Consider the following 16,326-nt stretch of genomic DNA (forward strand, 5'->3'; position numbering starts at 1 on the left):
AGCTCTTCGCACTCACGTATTTCGGCCTCTCTCTTGTTATTGCGGCAAATACGTCTCGCTTCCCTCTTCAGCTCCCTATAACGGTCCAACATGGCTCGCGTTGCGCTCGATCGCAGCGGGGCCCTGTAGGCGGCATCTTTTTTCTTTGCAGCTTCTTGACACTCCTCATCGTACCAGTTGTTCTTTCAGGCTCGCTGAAATCCGACTACCTCTTACTTAATGAACGGGAAATGTGGTTATACTGCTCGCATATGTCTGTTTGTTGAAGAGTGCTCCCTGAGAGTCGAGTAGCGAATACATTGGCCGCCTGTTGTGATGCAGCTTTTCGCCGTTAAGCCTTCCTTGCATTTTTGGGCGCACATTTTTTGCTGCACAGAGGCGGGTGCGTATCTTGACTGCAACAAGAAAGTGGCCCGAGTCGATGTTTGGCCCTCGGAGTGTATGTACGTCTAAAACACTGGAAGCATGCCTTCCGTCTATCACAACATGATCGATTTGGTTTCTCGTTTTTCGATCTGGAGACAACAACATAGCTTGATGGATCTTCTTATTGTTGAACCTAGTACTGCATACTACCATGTTTCGAGCACCGGCGATGTCGATCTGAATTTTCCGACGGTGGTCCCAAAGATCCCTTCCTTGCCCACCCTGGAATTGAAGTTGCACGATTTTGATATCATGGCGGGGGCAGCGTTCGTATGTACGCTCCAAGCGCTCATAGGAAAGATCTTTGGACGCCTCATCAACCGGGGTGAACGACAGTGCCCGGCATTCCTAAGATGGTCGGTTCTACGCTACCGGATTGACTCGGAGCAATCACTCCGACCAAGGACCATCACCACAGCAGCAACCCCCCAGTTTTTTTTTGCCATGGGAGCATGACCCACCGGAAAGTCTGCTCCGTATACTACTGTTCCGAGCCGGTATAGAACAAAATCCTGGGCCCTGGATCTGTAGTGTTTGCCACCGCAACATACACCACTCCTCAACCTCAGTCCGCTGCAACTATTGCAACAACTGGTGCCATCTAAAGGCACCACAGGGAGTGGAGTAACAATTTTGTTACATCGTGCTGCAACAATCAACAACAAACCCGTAACTCCACACAACCAACACCCGCCCAACCACCAACCAGTGGACAAACTCCAAGCATGCAACCTAGGACATCCACCCGGGATAGATGGTTCTGCAGCGTCTGCACCAACCTGATAAGGCGCAACACAACATCGGTTAGGTGCAACGCATGCAACAACTGGTGCCACCTAAAGCACTGCTCAGGCCTAACGCACCACAGAGAATGGAGTACTGGCTTCATTGCAGCCTGCTGCCCAGCCGCACCACAACACCCCGTGCAACAACACACACGCCGGCCCAAGCACCAACTCCACCACCGGTGGCGACACCAGCGGCTTACCCACCCGGTCAAGGACCAGCACGCCAGGCCCTACAAGCACCTAAGGCACAACCATCAGCGCAGGCAGCGCGCCAGTACTCACTCACCCCGCGCGTAACCATCATAAGGCCACAACCAATCAAGCTATTGCAGTTTAATTGCAACGAACTTGAAAGTAAGATCGCTGTGATAGTCGGTTTCATGAGAAGGCATAAAATCTCAGTCGCGGCGATCCAGGAGACCAAATTCCACTCTGGCTCGAGCCTCCAGAGTCAGGACGAGTTTAACGTACTCCGAAAAGACCGCCCCGCGGCGACGGAGGTGGCGTCGCCTTCATATTGCATACGGTTCAAAACCGGCTCATTACCCCCCGAACTGAGTCCAACGATACATTCATTGAATGTCAAGGTTTGGCCATCAAGTCGGGGGATACGGAGCTGGAGATTGTCAATGTGTACATACCACCCGAAACCAGTTGCTCAGCTGGATACCACCCCAACATAAGTGCGCTATTAGAGGGTGTGAACCGTGTGACTTCAATGCGCACCACGAACTCTGGCACTCCAATCTGGGCAATGACCAGCGGAGTACAATGCTCGCTGAGCAAATGACGACTCCACGTTCTGCACTGTGAATGATGATGCCCCCACCAGGGTCGNATGGACAACCTGCCCATAGTAGTCGCGATAGACCAGCCGAGAGATTTTATAACATCCGAAAACCGTACTTTCATGAACACAAGGAAGGCACACTGGGACGGTTTCACGGAATTCACAGATCGNAGCTAGATATAACTATAGCCACCGGGGTCTGATAAACTGCATTGGATGGCAACCAGTGCTCACGCTCGCATCAGGCAACCTGCCCATAGTAGTCGCGATAGACCAGCCGAGAGATTTTATAACATCCGAAAACCGTACTTTCATGAACACAAGGAAGGCACACTGGGACGGTTTCACGGAATTCACAGATCGCAAATTTTATGCTCTTCCCCTACCATCGTGCGCGCGTAGCAGAGCGCAATATCCGCAGAATCACCAACGCAGCAGCCGCTCGCTTCATACCAGCCGGCCGGATCGCCAAAATCCGCCCTGGCTTTCCAACTGAGGCGGCGAGACTCGCAGACGAGCGTGATCGAATCCGCCAGGCTAATCCAGGAGATCCCCGTATAAGAGATCACAATAGGGACATTAGAAACCTGGTCAACGAACACAAGCGGAACACATGGAATGAGCATATAAAAACCTGCAATCTCACAAGCGGAGCCAGCAAACTGTGGTCCACAGTCAAGTGTCTCTCCAATCCGACGAAGAGTAAGGACAATGTCGCTCTCACCTTAGGCACCACCACCACGTCGGATCCGCTGTTGTGCGCGCGCTTCTTTAGCCGGCAGTTCATTGCACACCCAGAGCGAGACAAAACCCATCGCAGTGTGCTGCGTAAAGCACACAAACTCCGCCCCGAGACACACCACCGTGCTTTACCACCGAAGAGACGCAGGCAGCTGTCAACCACGCCAAGTCATCCAAGGCGTTAGGCAAAGACGGAATTTCCATGCAGATGCTGAAAAAGCTAGGACCTACGGGAGTCGAGTACATGACCGCCGCTTTCAACCAGTCACTGTCCACCCTGATCATACCCGCGATGTGGAAAATGGGTAGGATCATTCCCCTCCTTAAGCCAGGGAAGAAGGCAGACGCAGGGGACTCGTACATACCCATCTCCCTCCTGTCCCCAGTGGCAAAAACCATGAAAGCACTACTCCTTCCCAGCCTGACGAAGCATCTGAAGCTAGCCGAACACGAACATGGATTCCGAAAAATGCACAGCAAGACAACAGCGTTAAACACCATTACCACACAGATTAGCGAGGGTCTGAACCAACGTCGACCCTGTGATAGGACGGTCCTAGTCGCAGTGAACCTGTCGAAGGCATTCGACACGGTGAACCACGCTACCAGCGTTATCGCTTTGGTAATTTTTAACCAAAATTGGTACTTTTTTTCTTTATTTATGGAGTTTGGTAATTTGGTAATTTATTTTTCAATTTGGTAACTTTTTCGATTCGGTCTTACATGTCAAATAGGTCAATATTGGTTCTAATGTGGAACATTAGTAAGTGGCCCGTATGCGTTTCCTTTTATAGAAATACCAGGTAATCCTGAAAGTTTCGCAAGGCGAAAGTTGCTCCTGCGTTCCTTGTCTACTAGGATGGTTTGTTCTTTAACAAACCGCTTGAAAGTGGCTATTGCTAAGTATATCCACCGTGTCCTTTCCTGGAAGGTTTTGGGTGGCCCTACCTTTCCCTGTCAGCTCGTCAGCTTTTCAATTACCATCAATTTTCCGGTGTACCCGGCAACCATATATATCAGCAGAATTCTACGCAAGTATGTACGTTCTCGTTAAAAACCTTGTTTACATACAGTGGTCAAAAAAATTATAACCGCACCATATTTTGATAAGTTTTAACATGTTATTTTTTTGTAATTTAATTTCGGTTATTTTTTAAAAAATATTGTTCTTTCTTTAACAGAACTCAAAAAAATTCAAATTTCAAACTTTGTTCAATATTTAAAAAATTCAACTCTCGAAAAAATGCCTGAAAAGCTAGGTATCCTCGGATATACATATGTACAGACATATCGAGCCCTAACTGCAAAAATAACGTAAGCGACATTTTTTTCAAAATTTTCTTTTTGATGCAGAAAGGCATCGATATGTATATTTGTACAGTTCGGCACATAAAATAAGTTTGGTAATTTTTTTGTTGAATTTGGTAACTTCTTCCAGTGATTTTGGTAAAAAATAAAAAAATTTTGTTGCAACACTGCACGCTACCCTCTGCCAAGACATCCTGGACTCATCGCTTCCAGCTCGGACGAAACGGTAGATGACCAGCTATCTGTGTGGCCGTCAGTCATCAGTCGAATTCCGAAACGCCAAGTCCACGCCGCGAATAATTAAACAGGGGGTCCCTTTGCGAACAAATAACCGACTATCTCACCGATCTTTCCAATTTCTTCACTGCAAGGAGCCTCCAAATCTCCGCCGCAAAATCCAGCGCCACACTTTTTACAACCTGGACCAAGGAGGTGGGGCTAGAACTGGACGTCTTCGTCGATGGCGCCAAAATACCGACGACTAATCACCCTAAAATCCTAGGAGTGACGTTCGATAGCCTCTTCTCCTTCTCCGCGCACGCCACAGCCACATGCAACAAACTCCGGGCCAGGAACAAAGTCCTCAAATCGCTAGCCGGCAGCACCTGGGGAGCCGACAATGAAACTCTGCTCGCGACTTACCAAGGCAATTGGCCGGTCAGTTGCAAACTACGCGGCACCAGTGTGGACGACGGGGACAAGCGACACCCGGTGGAGGAATCTCCAAACCTGCCAGAACGCAGCTCTACGTACGGCTACAGGCTGTCATCTCATGTCGTCCGAGCATCACCTCCATGAAGAAAGCCAGATTCTGGCGGTAAAAGAACATAACACCATGCTGTCGAAGCAATATCTCGTGGGTTGTCACCGNAGACAATGAAGAAAGCCAGATGCTGGCGGCAAAAGAACACAACACCATGCTGTCGAAGCAATACCTCGATGGTTGTCACCAAGAGAACCACCCCAACAACGCCTTGCTTCGAAACGAACCGCCCCACGACACGTGAGACGACACCTGCACGACTGGAAGGCAGACATTGAGCCGTACGTAGACCACCCATTCGACGCAGCAAGATACAGAGCGGCGCTCAACATCCTACACAGCGATGCGGTCAGAACAAGCCTCAGCACGCGCCATGACAACATCGTCTTAGGTGATCGACCGCCGTCCATAAATTTAGAGGAATCTGAACTGCCGAGAGAGACCAGGTGTACCCTAGCACAACTCCGTTCGGGGTGGTGTCACCGACTCAACAATTAACTCTCCCGGCTAAATTCACAAGTGGCAAACACCTACCCCGCATGTGGGAAAGGTCCCCATGACACCCGGCACCTTCACATGCACCTCAAACCCTACGACCCTGACACCAGAAGCGCTCTGGACCGAGCCTATCGACGCTGCCCGCTTTCTCGGCCTCAGGCTTACAGTCGGAGGATGAAGACGACGATACATGACAGAACCTGAGGGTTGAGCACTGCTGCTACAACAACAACAAGAATAGTGCTCGGCGACGGAGTCTCTCTCCCACCACAAATCCAACACCGAATTCGAGCTCCTTTATATGGCAGCTGTAGTAGACGTCGCAAGGCCCCAGACATTTTTTGCCTTGCCCCGTCCAACGCATTTCTTGAATGGCGGTTTCAAAAACATCGCCAGGGAACCTGCAGGACATGCCTTAAGTTCCGCTCCGCAAACTATACGGTCACCATGCATCGGTGGAGAGGGTAGATCCGGCTAGTCAAGACAGATTTCAGGCCACCAAGTAGGGGGGGAGTGTGAGGACTAAATGTCCCTGGGGAATTTAGCCCCCACAAACTGCCACACCACCAATCAAACCAGTAGCACAACAACGCAAATCAGAGAAGCCAGTCGCGCAACAAACCACAGCAACACAAATCAGCACAACCGGCCACGCAACAAACCACAGCAACACTCAACAACCTCTTCGTTGCCATGCCAACACAACATCACACCGCAACCTGTAGCTGCGCGACCACGCAACATCAAGCTGCCTTTTAAAGATACAACACAGCCGCTCAACAGTCAGTCAGGACGGAGCTGTGGCTGCGACAACAACTACGACTGAACGGGGATTTCTTGTGGCAAAGATAAATATCAACACAAGACATCGCCACTTCAGAAGTAGAGGGCCGTGCCAGCGTACCTTATGCCAGGGGAAGTAGNTTCGTTTTCCATTAAGAAACGGTAATCATTATTGGAAAAGTTCTCTATTTGAAAAACAAAAGAAATTGGCTGTGCAATGTTTATCAAATCGACTTATCAAAATGTTCCTGCCAATTATTTCATTCCATTTGATGTGGACTATCATAGAATCAATTATTTTTTGCTCCGTCCTTTAGAAGTGTAGATCTTTATTATACTTTTTGGTAAAAATATCTGTCTCTCAACTATCAAATTCAGTTTTCAGGCAACTTCGCTCTTATATGGCTATCAATTGTATTTATTTCAGTTATTTGTACTTAGTTACTATTATTACTTACCCTCGGGGCGAGCTTTGGGTTTCGGTAATCCGGCATCTTGCATCAAATCAAAGGAGAATGCTACATTTGAAACCATTTGATCCACATCCTGGGGCGTAAGGTGAAATTCATACAATGGGACGAAAAATCCACCAAGCAAACCCATTAATAAGCACAAATATACGCCATCTCGAAAATCTGAGTTAAGGTCGGTTATTTCAAAGTTCAACTTTGTTAAATGCTTGTTTACAAAAGTTATGAGCGATTTTTTAACAACAGATAATTTATCTGGAGCACAGTCAAAAAGTGTATCGAAAGCATCTTTGTCACAGCGCATACCTACATCATCATATTCAGAAGTTATTTGTTCTTGGAATTTCCTAAATAAAAGTATATGTATTTTAAAACATTTGCTTCAATCGTACATACAAAATAACAAATTGCTTACTGTGCATTTAAAAGGCCACCGCTCTTCTGAGCAATGACAACATTAACAAAAACATTTTCCGGTAAGCGAATTGGTGCTCTGAAGTATCGGGCAAGTGCAACTAATAAATGGAGAATAGCTACTAAATTCTTTGAATGCACACTCTCAACCGACCATTTTGGTATCTTCTGATGAAATCCTAAGGTCTGCAAAAAACAGGTTGAAATTTATTAACTAAGAGTATCATTAGTGTAATAAACACGGGGATTTTTAGGACCTAAAAACCTATAAAAAAGGCAAAATAAAATAACGNCAAGGTCTGCAAAAAACAGGTTGAAATTTATTAACTAAGAGTATCATTAGTGTAATAAACAGGGGATTTTTAGGACCTAAAAACCTATAAAAAAGGCAAAATAAAATAACGAAAAATAATCAAAATATACATCTATTTTATAAATGTTTATTTTACAAGTAAAAGGAGAAAAACTATGAACTAGTTTAATTATATGAAAAATTTCTACTTTGACTATTTTCTCCTTTCGAGTTTTTAACTCACAAAAATTTATTCTCCACAGTTCTAGTAACATTGAACCACAAGATGCGTTTTGAAGTTTTATGGCAGCATTTTCATTCGATTTTCGCGAAGAAAAGCCTTAAAGGCCCTAAACGTGCGCTCCACGTGAGTTGATACAAGTGGCGCCCAATTTAAATGTGGAACGTTTAAAACTTTCATATTATAAGGAATAAGGGCAACTAAAGGCCAGTATGCGGCTCTCACGAAAACGGACAAGAGAAAAATTGCCATCATTTCGTGTCCAAGGAATTTTGACATCTGATACTTCACATCCAGTTGCCTCAGTCTTTCCTCAAGAAATAATGGAACGGGCATATATTTCGGTTGTAAAAATGCGTTGCCTGTGCTCTTTTTTCACAAAAAAAAAACTTTAGAAACCCGTACAAGAAAGCGTAGTAAATTTCTTAAGAATCCGTACTGCCTTAAGGAAATTTGACACAAGAAAACCTCTTAGCCATTTCTTGTACGTCATTTTATATGGAGTTTTTGCTTTTCTTGAGAGCTGCATACTGGTCTTTAAGGTAGAAAAGGCAAACAAAGGCAAATATCTTAAAAAAGGCAACATCAAATGTGTATATATGGAATCAGGTAAAGCTAAATCATGGACATTCTTAATCGAATATACTCTATCTCTTTAGCAGAAAAAAGGCAATTTCCATAAAATCCGCTCCCTGGTGATAAATATTTCATTTTCATTTCATTTATTAGAACAATAAGAGCGTGAAAGCTCTTTTATAGCACAACGGTGATTATGACATAAAAAACGACTGAGTATTAGACTTAAAACTAAGATTAAACATACTTAAAACTAAGATTAAATAGAATAAATACTAGTTACAATGATGTAGGAGCGAAAGTAAAGCGAATGTAGATAGCGAAACACAAACTTAAGAACATAAATTTATTTTTGGAAGTACGTGTACAAAATTTTCTTAAAGTTGCTTCTATTGAAACTACTGCGAATGGAAGATGGAACGGAATTCCATATACGAACAGCATTGACGAAAAATAGTCTTGCACATGTCATACCCAGCTGATTAAGTCAAGTGACATTTTGACTAGTTCCGGCTATTTTTATTTTGTTTATTTAATGGTTATATTCTTTTTTTATAAAAGTCTAGCACTTTTCTTAACCAACCCAACATAAATTCTCATTTGAAACTTGGTACAAAAATTATGAAAATTCAACAAACTTTAACATTTGCAGCCGAAAATTTTAAACTTTTTATTCAGAACTTTTAGAAAAAATTTTGGGTATGCAGTATTGTAGCTTTTGTGCATTTTCTTCCATATAAAATATGCTCGACGAATGCCTAGCACCATCAGCAAAAAAAAATATTACAAATCAACGAGATTTTCTAGCGTCTTGAAATCTGCACTTTAACCTACTAAAATTTAATGAGCTACAAAACTGCATACCCAAAATTCGAAATGAAAAGTTTAAAATTTGTGGGTGTAAATGTTAAATTTTGTTGAATTTTCATAGTTTTTGAAGTTTGAAATGTGGATTTATGTGGCGCTGGTTAGGTAACCTTTTATAAAAGAAAGAAAAACATTAAATAAACAAAAGAAAGATAGCCAAAAGTAGTCAAAATATCACTTGACTTAATCAGCTGACCACAAGTGTAATTATAACTAGGCACAATCAAATCATTTGGACACCCCGACTTAGGAAACATTAAGTTATTATATAGATATTCAGGTGTCTTATCCATCATCAATCGAAAGATACAGTTTCTAGCTTTTAAATACTCGGAGATTTTAGAGCCTAAAAGTTTGGATGCCCAGCTCGAGATATGGTCATATTTAGCCAGCCCAAACACATAGCGTGTCACGTGGTTGAATGCTACATCAATTTTATGCGCAGATATGGAGTCTAATCTGCTATAAATTTGTCCAGGATAGCAATTAATCGGTAAAATAAGCTGTATGGCAAGTTTTCGTTTAATAACACAGGTGTGAAGGCTGCGAACATTCTTAGGTTCCGTAAAATATTGTACACTTTTGCTACCACTGAATTTACATGATCTGAACAGGTAATGCGGCGTTTTTACTGCATTTAAAATGTAACATTTAGCACTTTCGAACATATATTGTTTGTCGTGGTGTTTTTCGGCCATCACAGGGTTGCTTTTAGCATATAGTTTCTTAATGCAGAAATGGAGTCGCATTTAGTTGCATTTAGGTGAAGAATTTTGTATGGATAAATGTGCATTTAGAGTAGCATTTAAAGCTAAATGCGCTAACAGGTCTATTCTGCACGTTACCGAAGATTTTGTAACCGGAAAATTTTATAACCAAAAAATGTTACCAGTTCTTGCCACCACGATTCTAGATACGTTGGTAATGCAGTTAACATATTCAGCAATTCAGTTATGAAGAATTATGGCATTGCATATTTCACGGGGCAATACTTTGTTACCAGCTTACGAGATAGTAACAAAATTTACCGGTTACAAGAGTACACAGAATGCGAAAAGGGTTTAAAAATTGGCAGGAACTTTATTTACCGGTTACAAAATGTTTATTACCAGCGCAGAATAGACCTGTAAATGTGCTTTTACGCGTAAACAAAAACAGCCCATAAGGCTAGTATTAATAATGAACCCAAGATTCTTCATCTATGACACAAATTTAACCCGTTCAGCAGCAATATATATCGGTGGAATAAGTGACCAATTTACTTGTTTTTTACAAATAGGTAAAACATAGGATTTGTCGACATTAAGGCAAAGGCCATGTTTTGATGTCCACGACGCAATTGATAATAACTCCCTATTAAGCTTAGAACACAAGCAAGAACAAGAACAAGATTGATAAAGAGTATCTGACATGTAGAGATGGATATCATACACATGGGCGTGCATTTGTGCATTTTGGCAAGTATGAAATTTATGAATAGGCTAAATAGTAGCGTGAGCCGAAAATCCACTTTTTTAGAATTTCTTGCTAATAGCTAAAACATGGTTCATTATGCTCTAAAAAAAATCTGTGAAAGATGAAAATTTTTGGTCAATATCTTAGGCTCGCCCAAAAAAAGTTCAATGTACTCAAAAAATTAAAATTAATAAATAGATTTATTAATACATTGTTTTACTAAAATTGCAATTATCTTCGAAAGTATTAGTCCTACATAATTGTTGTGTCTTGTACGTTCTCTTTATTACTGTGTTTCATATATAATTAACATAGGTATTTAATATACATAGTGTAAACGGTATATATAAGTAGATAGCTCGCTATGTAAGTACATAAAGTTCATGTTAATGTTAACATGAGAGTATGACTTGAGCATATAAGAGTAGAGAGCTTATGTTATATCTACAGTGGAATATAATATATATATTTATGCATATATAACATCTTCCTTTTTTTAACTCAGTTTAGTTTAACAATAGAATACAATTTAGAAAAATGGTGTTAAAAGGAGTATTCATTTTTAATTTAACTATGTAACTGTTGTATTATTATGTTATATTACAGTGGTACAATATATGTATTTATATATTTATGCTTACATAACATCTTCCTTTAGATTATAGAATACAATGTAGAAAAATGGGGTTATGGTTATTATCTATTTGTTAGGACTATCGTAATTACGTCTTGTTGGCGGTATGACCCTTCTACCTTTTTGAGTAACGTAAAATCCTTCTGCACAAGTTCTATTAGTGAGAGGAATCTGTTTCTTCATCTTCTATATCTTTAGTTTTCTCTTTATTTACTTCTTCGCGTTTTTTTTAAACATGTTCGCGATTTCTTCTATACAATGTTCCATTTTCATCCTTGGATGATGTGGAATCTTAACTCTTTGCAATTTTCTACAATCGTTCCAACCAAATCGATGTTGGATTTCTTTTAAACCATGATACAAAAATAAGGTAGTTTCATTTCAAAATTTTTGACAAAAAATAAGTTTTTGAAGTTTCATAAATTATACAAAATTATGAGCTACCTTGCCACATTGATATCAATGAAACAATACATCGGAGGGTTTAATGTTGTGCGTTGGAAATGTTCGGTTATTTGTAAAATGATTTTTTGGTGGGGAGCGGAAACGGAAGGTGCGTGTCACCAAAAACTTACTAGAAAGAGATCAGTATAAACTTTAAGATAATTCACCCTCGGGGCCCATTTCAAAATGGGGCAAAATTAGCATTTTCGCAAAGAAAAATTAAACTCGTGTTTGGCCATCAGCAGTGGGTACTCTTTTCCATTTTGGTAGCCTTCGGCCGCGCTAGTTAAAATAACCTCATCAGTCCAACTCTGGTTACGCCATCCACAGTATATTTGGGCAAAATTTACCTCCAAATTTACAAAAAAAAGTGCATATTTTAAACCGAAACCTTTGTTTTAACTTAAAGCTTAGTCCTTTGGCTAGACGTATATGTTAAAATTTTTTGATTCGGATCACGGGTTTGAACACGATAACCCAAAATCATTGTACAAATTAGGGATGTTGCGAATGTGGAATTTTAGACATCCGCGGATGCGAATGCGTATGCGAATATCTAAAAGCTAACAACCGCGGATGCGGATGTCAAGCATTTTTAAGAAACAATTAGAATCTAGCATAATGGCGAGATCGTTGTTTAAACAGCGCTTACAAAGCCAAACCAGATGTGTCAGGTTTTTCTAAAGCTTTTTAAAAATAGTTCTCCAGTTCTGGCTGTTTCAGAATTTGGGGAATCTGTAACTTCATCAGCGTTTTTCGATTTTAGTTTTTGTAGTTCATTTTTAATACTTTCTTCTGCGACTGGTTTGAACAATCCGTGCCTATAGCGAGCTAAATAGGTGGATATGGAAAATAAATTATTGTTTTCCTGGAATGAAAATTTTGAACAAAATTCTGTTTTCAAAGTCGTGGCTGTCAGCGGAATCGGATAAAAACACTGTTATTTTTTAAAAAAGCACCCCGTTTTTTAAAAACATTTGAATCTCGGATACTTACGTAATTCTTATCTTATTAAAGGTCAGACCTATATATAGTCCTTTAATTATTTGAGCTTCGCTCCTCTTTATAGCCAGACGTTGATCATTGCTGCTGGAAATCCCTATTGAAGGAGCTTACTCTTTGACTTTAAATAGCAAAGAAGGGACAGTATATATTCATCCGAAAAAATATTGCCCGACAAGTAAACAAAATTACTGTTCTTTAATTTTTTGCTAAAAATAAATTCCCCAAAGAGCCCCATTTGAAATTATTGAAACGAATATATGTAACATCAAAAGCAAATCACGAAAATTTGGTTAAGAATTACAGTGCGCAGCTTCTTTTTTGTGTCTAGTAGTTTTTTTAAAATTGGTCCAAAAAAATAATATTAAAGAAAGAAACCAATGCAGGTATTGAAAGAAGAGAAAACAAAAAATATTGTTAAAAAGGCTAGGTTCCCTTTTACGTACGTCAAAGGTCAAGTAGAAGTTGGAACTTGCATGACTGCCCATTGACTGCTCAGTTATATAGCTGAAGAAATAATAAGTTTAAATACATTTTTGTCTAAGTTGATAAATATGAACAGTTTTGTTACACAAATACTCCCACGACCACAGGCAAAAATATTGGCTACAATTTGTCATTTTGTTTGCCATATATACGTTTTATCGGTGCACTTGCACAACATTCGTATTCGCAAAAGCTCCGCATTGATTATTGCGAATGCGAAAGCGAATGCGAATGTTAAAATTAATGCGGAAGCTCCGCAGTTGCGAATGCGAATGCGAATATTCGCAACAACCCTGGTACAAATATCCGAACCGTAACCAAACTGTCTTACTTATGCCATTTTCTAAAAACAAAAACTTTCTAAAATGAAACTGCAGTAGTTTTCATCTTATGTGGATAATTCTTGTCACAAATACCTGGTTTCTTGCTTATATTTATGCATATATATTTTTGAGCAGCGCCACACCTTAACAGAAAATTCCGAGAATCCAAAATTGGTACTGTTACAAGTTGCATGGCATCATTTTAACTCGATCTCCACCCTCTTCCACGGATAACGGTACATCGGTTAGAGGTTTAAAAATATCTTGTGTCAGCAATTTGTCATCAAACTGCATTAAATCGTATTACGTACTCTATCCTCTATCCAAAAAACTTTATTTTCGAACGTTTGCACAGGTGTATCAAATTCCTTCAGTTTGAAAACGCGCAAGACATTTTAATGTTTTCATCCAACTTCACTAACTTAAAATTTTTTTTTTACTTTTTCAAGAAACAAAAATTTTTCTGCTAGTGAATCTGGAAACTTATTAAAAGTCAAGTGGTCGGCAACAACAACGAATGTCAATAAATGAAACTACCTTCTATTTTTGTATCATGTTTTAAACATTACACTTTCGCCAGGGTTTACTGGCAATAATTTTCTTGACGATTTTTTGAATTTTGAATTTTCAACATATTTTTCATATTGGTTTTCATTAATAAGTTTTGGTTTTAATATTTTATCGATAGATGGTATTTTTGTTCTTAGTTTTCTAGACATGAGGAGTTCGGCTGGACTAGGCAAGAATTCTGTGGGAGTAGTTCTATAATGAAGAAGCGCAACATACGGATCGGACTGACTCTCTTTAGCTTTCTGTAAAAGATTTTTAATTGTTTCTATTGATCGCTCCGCTAAACCATTTGATCGTGGACTAGACGTTACATGTTCTATCTTCCATTCTTTGCAAAATAAATTGAACTATTTTGAATTAAATGTCGGAGATAAAAATATTTGGAATACCGTGTCTAGCAAATATCGATTTAAGTTTTGTTATAACCTGCGAACTAGAATAACCTGAATTTAATAAATCTATTTCAATGAATTTTGAATAATAATCAACTACCAACAAATATGGTTTTTTATTAAATTCGAAAATATCAGCGCCGCCTTTATACCAAGGAATTTTTATTATTTCATGCTGTAAAAGTTACAGTTTGGGGTTTGAATTTCTAAACTTCATGCAGACTTCGCAATCAGAGACGATATTGAATATGTCGTTGTTTATGTTTGGCCAATAGACTGACTGTCGAGCCAGGGCTTGGTATCGTTGGATGCCCATGTGACCTTCATGCAATGAATCTAGAACTTTTCGTCTAAGGCTGGTTGGAATTATAATTTGGTCGTTTTTTAAAACCATATTATTTATTACAGAAATATCTTCTTTTATATTATAGAAAGGCATAACTTCTTTATCGACACCTTTTTTACTTTTAGGCCATCCACTTTGAACGTAATGTATAATTTTTTGAAGTATTTCGTCCGACCGTGTACAAATTTGTATTTAACTAATATAAGATTCAGGCAGTGAAATATTGGAAATAAGCAAATCGCAATGAAGTGACAAATCTTGATCAATTTCTGACAACTCCCTGTCTTCTAGGGGTGCTCTTGACAGAGTATCGGCAATATAAAGGAATCATTTAAGGAAGCTGACGCATAAGCGATAGGATTTCGATCGTGTAATATTGTAGCACCGACAGCAAATTTCGATGCATCGACAGAGAGAGTTAAACTTTTATTTGGATTAAAATATGTTAAGACAGGTGATTGTGTCAATAACACTTTCAACCTATTAAATTCTTGGACGTGGATTGCATCCCAGTGCCATTGGACGTCTGATTTTAGAAGGTTTCGCAAATTTCTGTTTTGTACTGACAAATTATTGATAAATGATGGTTGCTCTAATTTTTTCTATGTCGGGTCTAACACCATCTTTATTAAAAACATGTCCTATATAAACTTTATTTCATTTTGAAATACATACATTCGATTTATTTTTATTGAATTTTATACCAACTAACTTTGCTCGTTCAAGCACTTTTGTAAAATTGCGTTGTGGCTGTCTATTGAAGACGAATAAATTAAAAAATCATCCATATATATTAATAGACCTTGTATATCTCCGAAGAGTTTAACCATTGTAGCATTAAAAATTTCAGGGGCTGCATTGATACCAAAAGGTAGACGTAAGAACCGGAAACGACCAAAAGGTGTATTAAATGTACACAGCTTGGAAGAATAGTCGTCAAGCGGAACCATCCAAAATCCACAATTGGCATCTAATGAACTAAAAAATCTTGAACCACTCAATTTTGATTTACAATCGTCGATGTTTGGAAACGGATAATGTGGTCTAAGTATTGCCTTATTAAGGTTTCTCGGATCCAAACATAGACGTAATTTCCCATTTGGGTTTTTAACCAAGACAACTGAATTCACCCACTCAGTCGGCTCCGATACCGGAGTAATGACATGCATATCAACTAATCTATTCAACTCATCTTTTAACTATTATGTAACGAAAAAGGTATTTTTCGTGGTGCCTCTACAACAGGAATGGCATCTGGCTTTAGTTTTAAACTACATTTTTCTTTCAATTGACCTAAACCATCAAAAAGCTCAGAGTATTTTTCAAATATGTTTTCACAATCTAATACATTAACATTCATCACTAAATTCATTTTTTCAGCTGTTTCAAGACCAATTATGTTTTTACATTTCCTATTTAGTACATGAAAAGTTGCATAAACTCTAATATTATTCAAATAAATATACGTTTTAATTATACCGGATGATGGTACCTTTTCGCCACTAAAGGTTAAAATGTTTGTACTATGCTGTGGCCTGTGCAAAGAACTTCTTCTTCTTCTTTATTGGCGCTGTAACCACCTACGCGATTTTGGCCGAGTCCTAAACAGCACGCCAGTCATTTCTCTTCTGTGCTAACTGACGCCAATTGGAAATGCCAAGTGAAGCCAAGTCCTTCTCCACCTGGTCTTTCCAACGCAGAGGAGGCCTTCCTCTTC

General features: G+C 39.7%; 1 protein-coding gene across 2 annotated transcripts in view; it reads right to left on the reverse strand.

The window, feature by feature from the left end:
* Nucleotides 1-16,326, reverse strand: part of parvin (beta-parvin) — a 176,200-nt gene that overhangs the window by 84,389 nt on the left and 75,485 nt on the right. For both annotated transcript variants that reach the window (XM_017612111.1, XM_017612110.1), the window contains exons 4-5: nt 6,983-7,167; nt 6,556-6,914 (exon numbers count right to left, since the gene is read on the reverse strand). In XM_017612111.1, the coding sequence (XP_017467600.1) occupies nt 6,556-6,914; nt 6,983-7,167 (544 nt within the window). The remainder of the gene's footprint in view (nt 1-6,555; nt 6,915-6,982; nt 7,168-16,326) is intronic.

The sequence above is a fragment of the Rhagoletis zephyria genome, unplaced genomic scaffold, assembly GCF_001687245.7.
Source record: "Rhagoletis zephyria isolate East Lansing unplaced genomic scaffold, Rhagoletis_zephyria_1.1 Rzeph_scaffold_00502, whole genome shotgun sequence".
NCBI classification, from domain to species: domain Eukaryota; kingdom Metazoa; phylum Arthropoda; class Insecta; order Diptera; family Tephritidae; genus Rhagoletis; species Rhagoletis zephyria.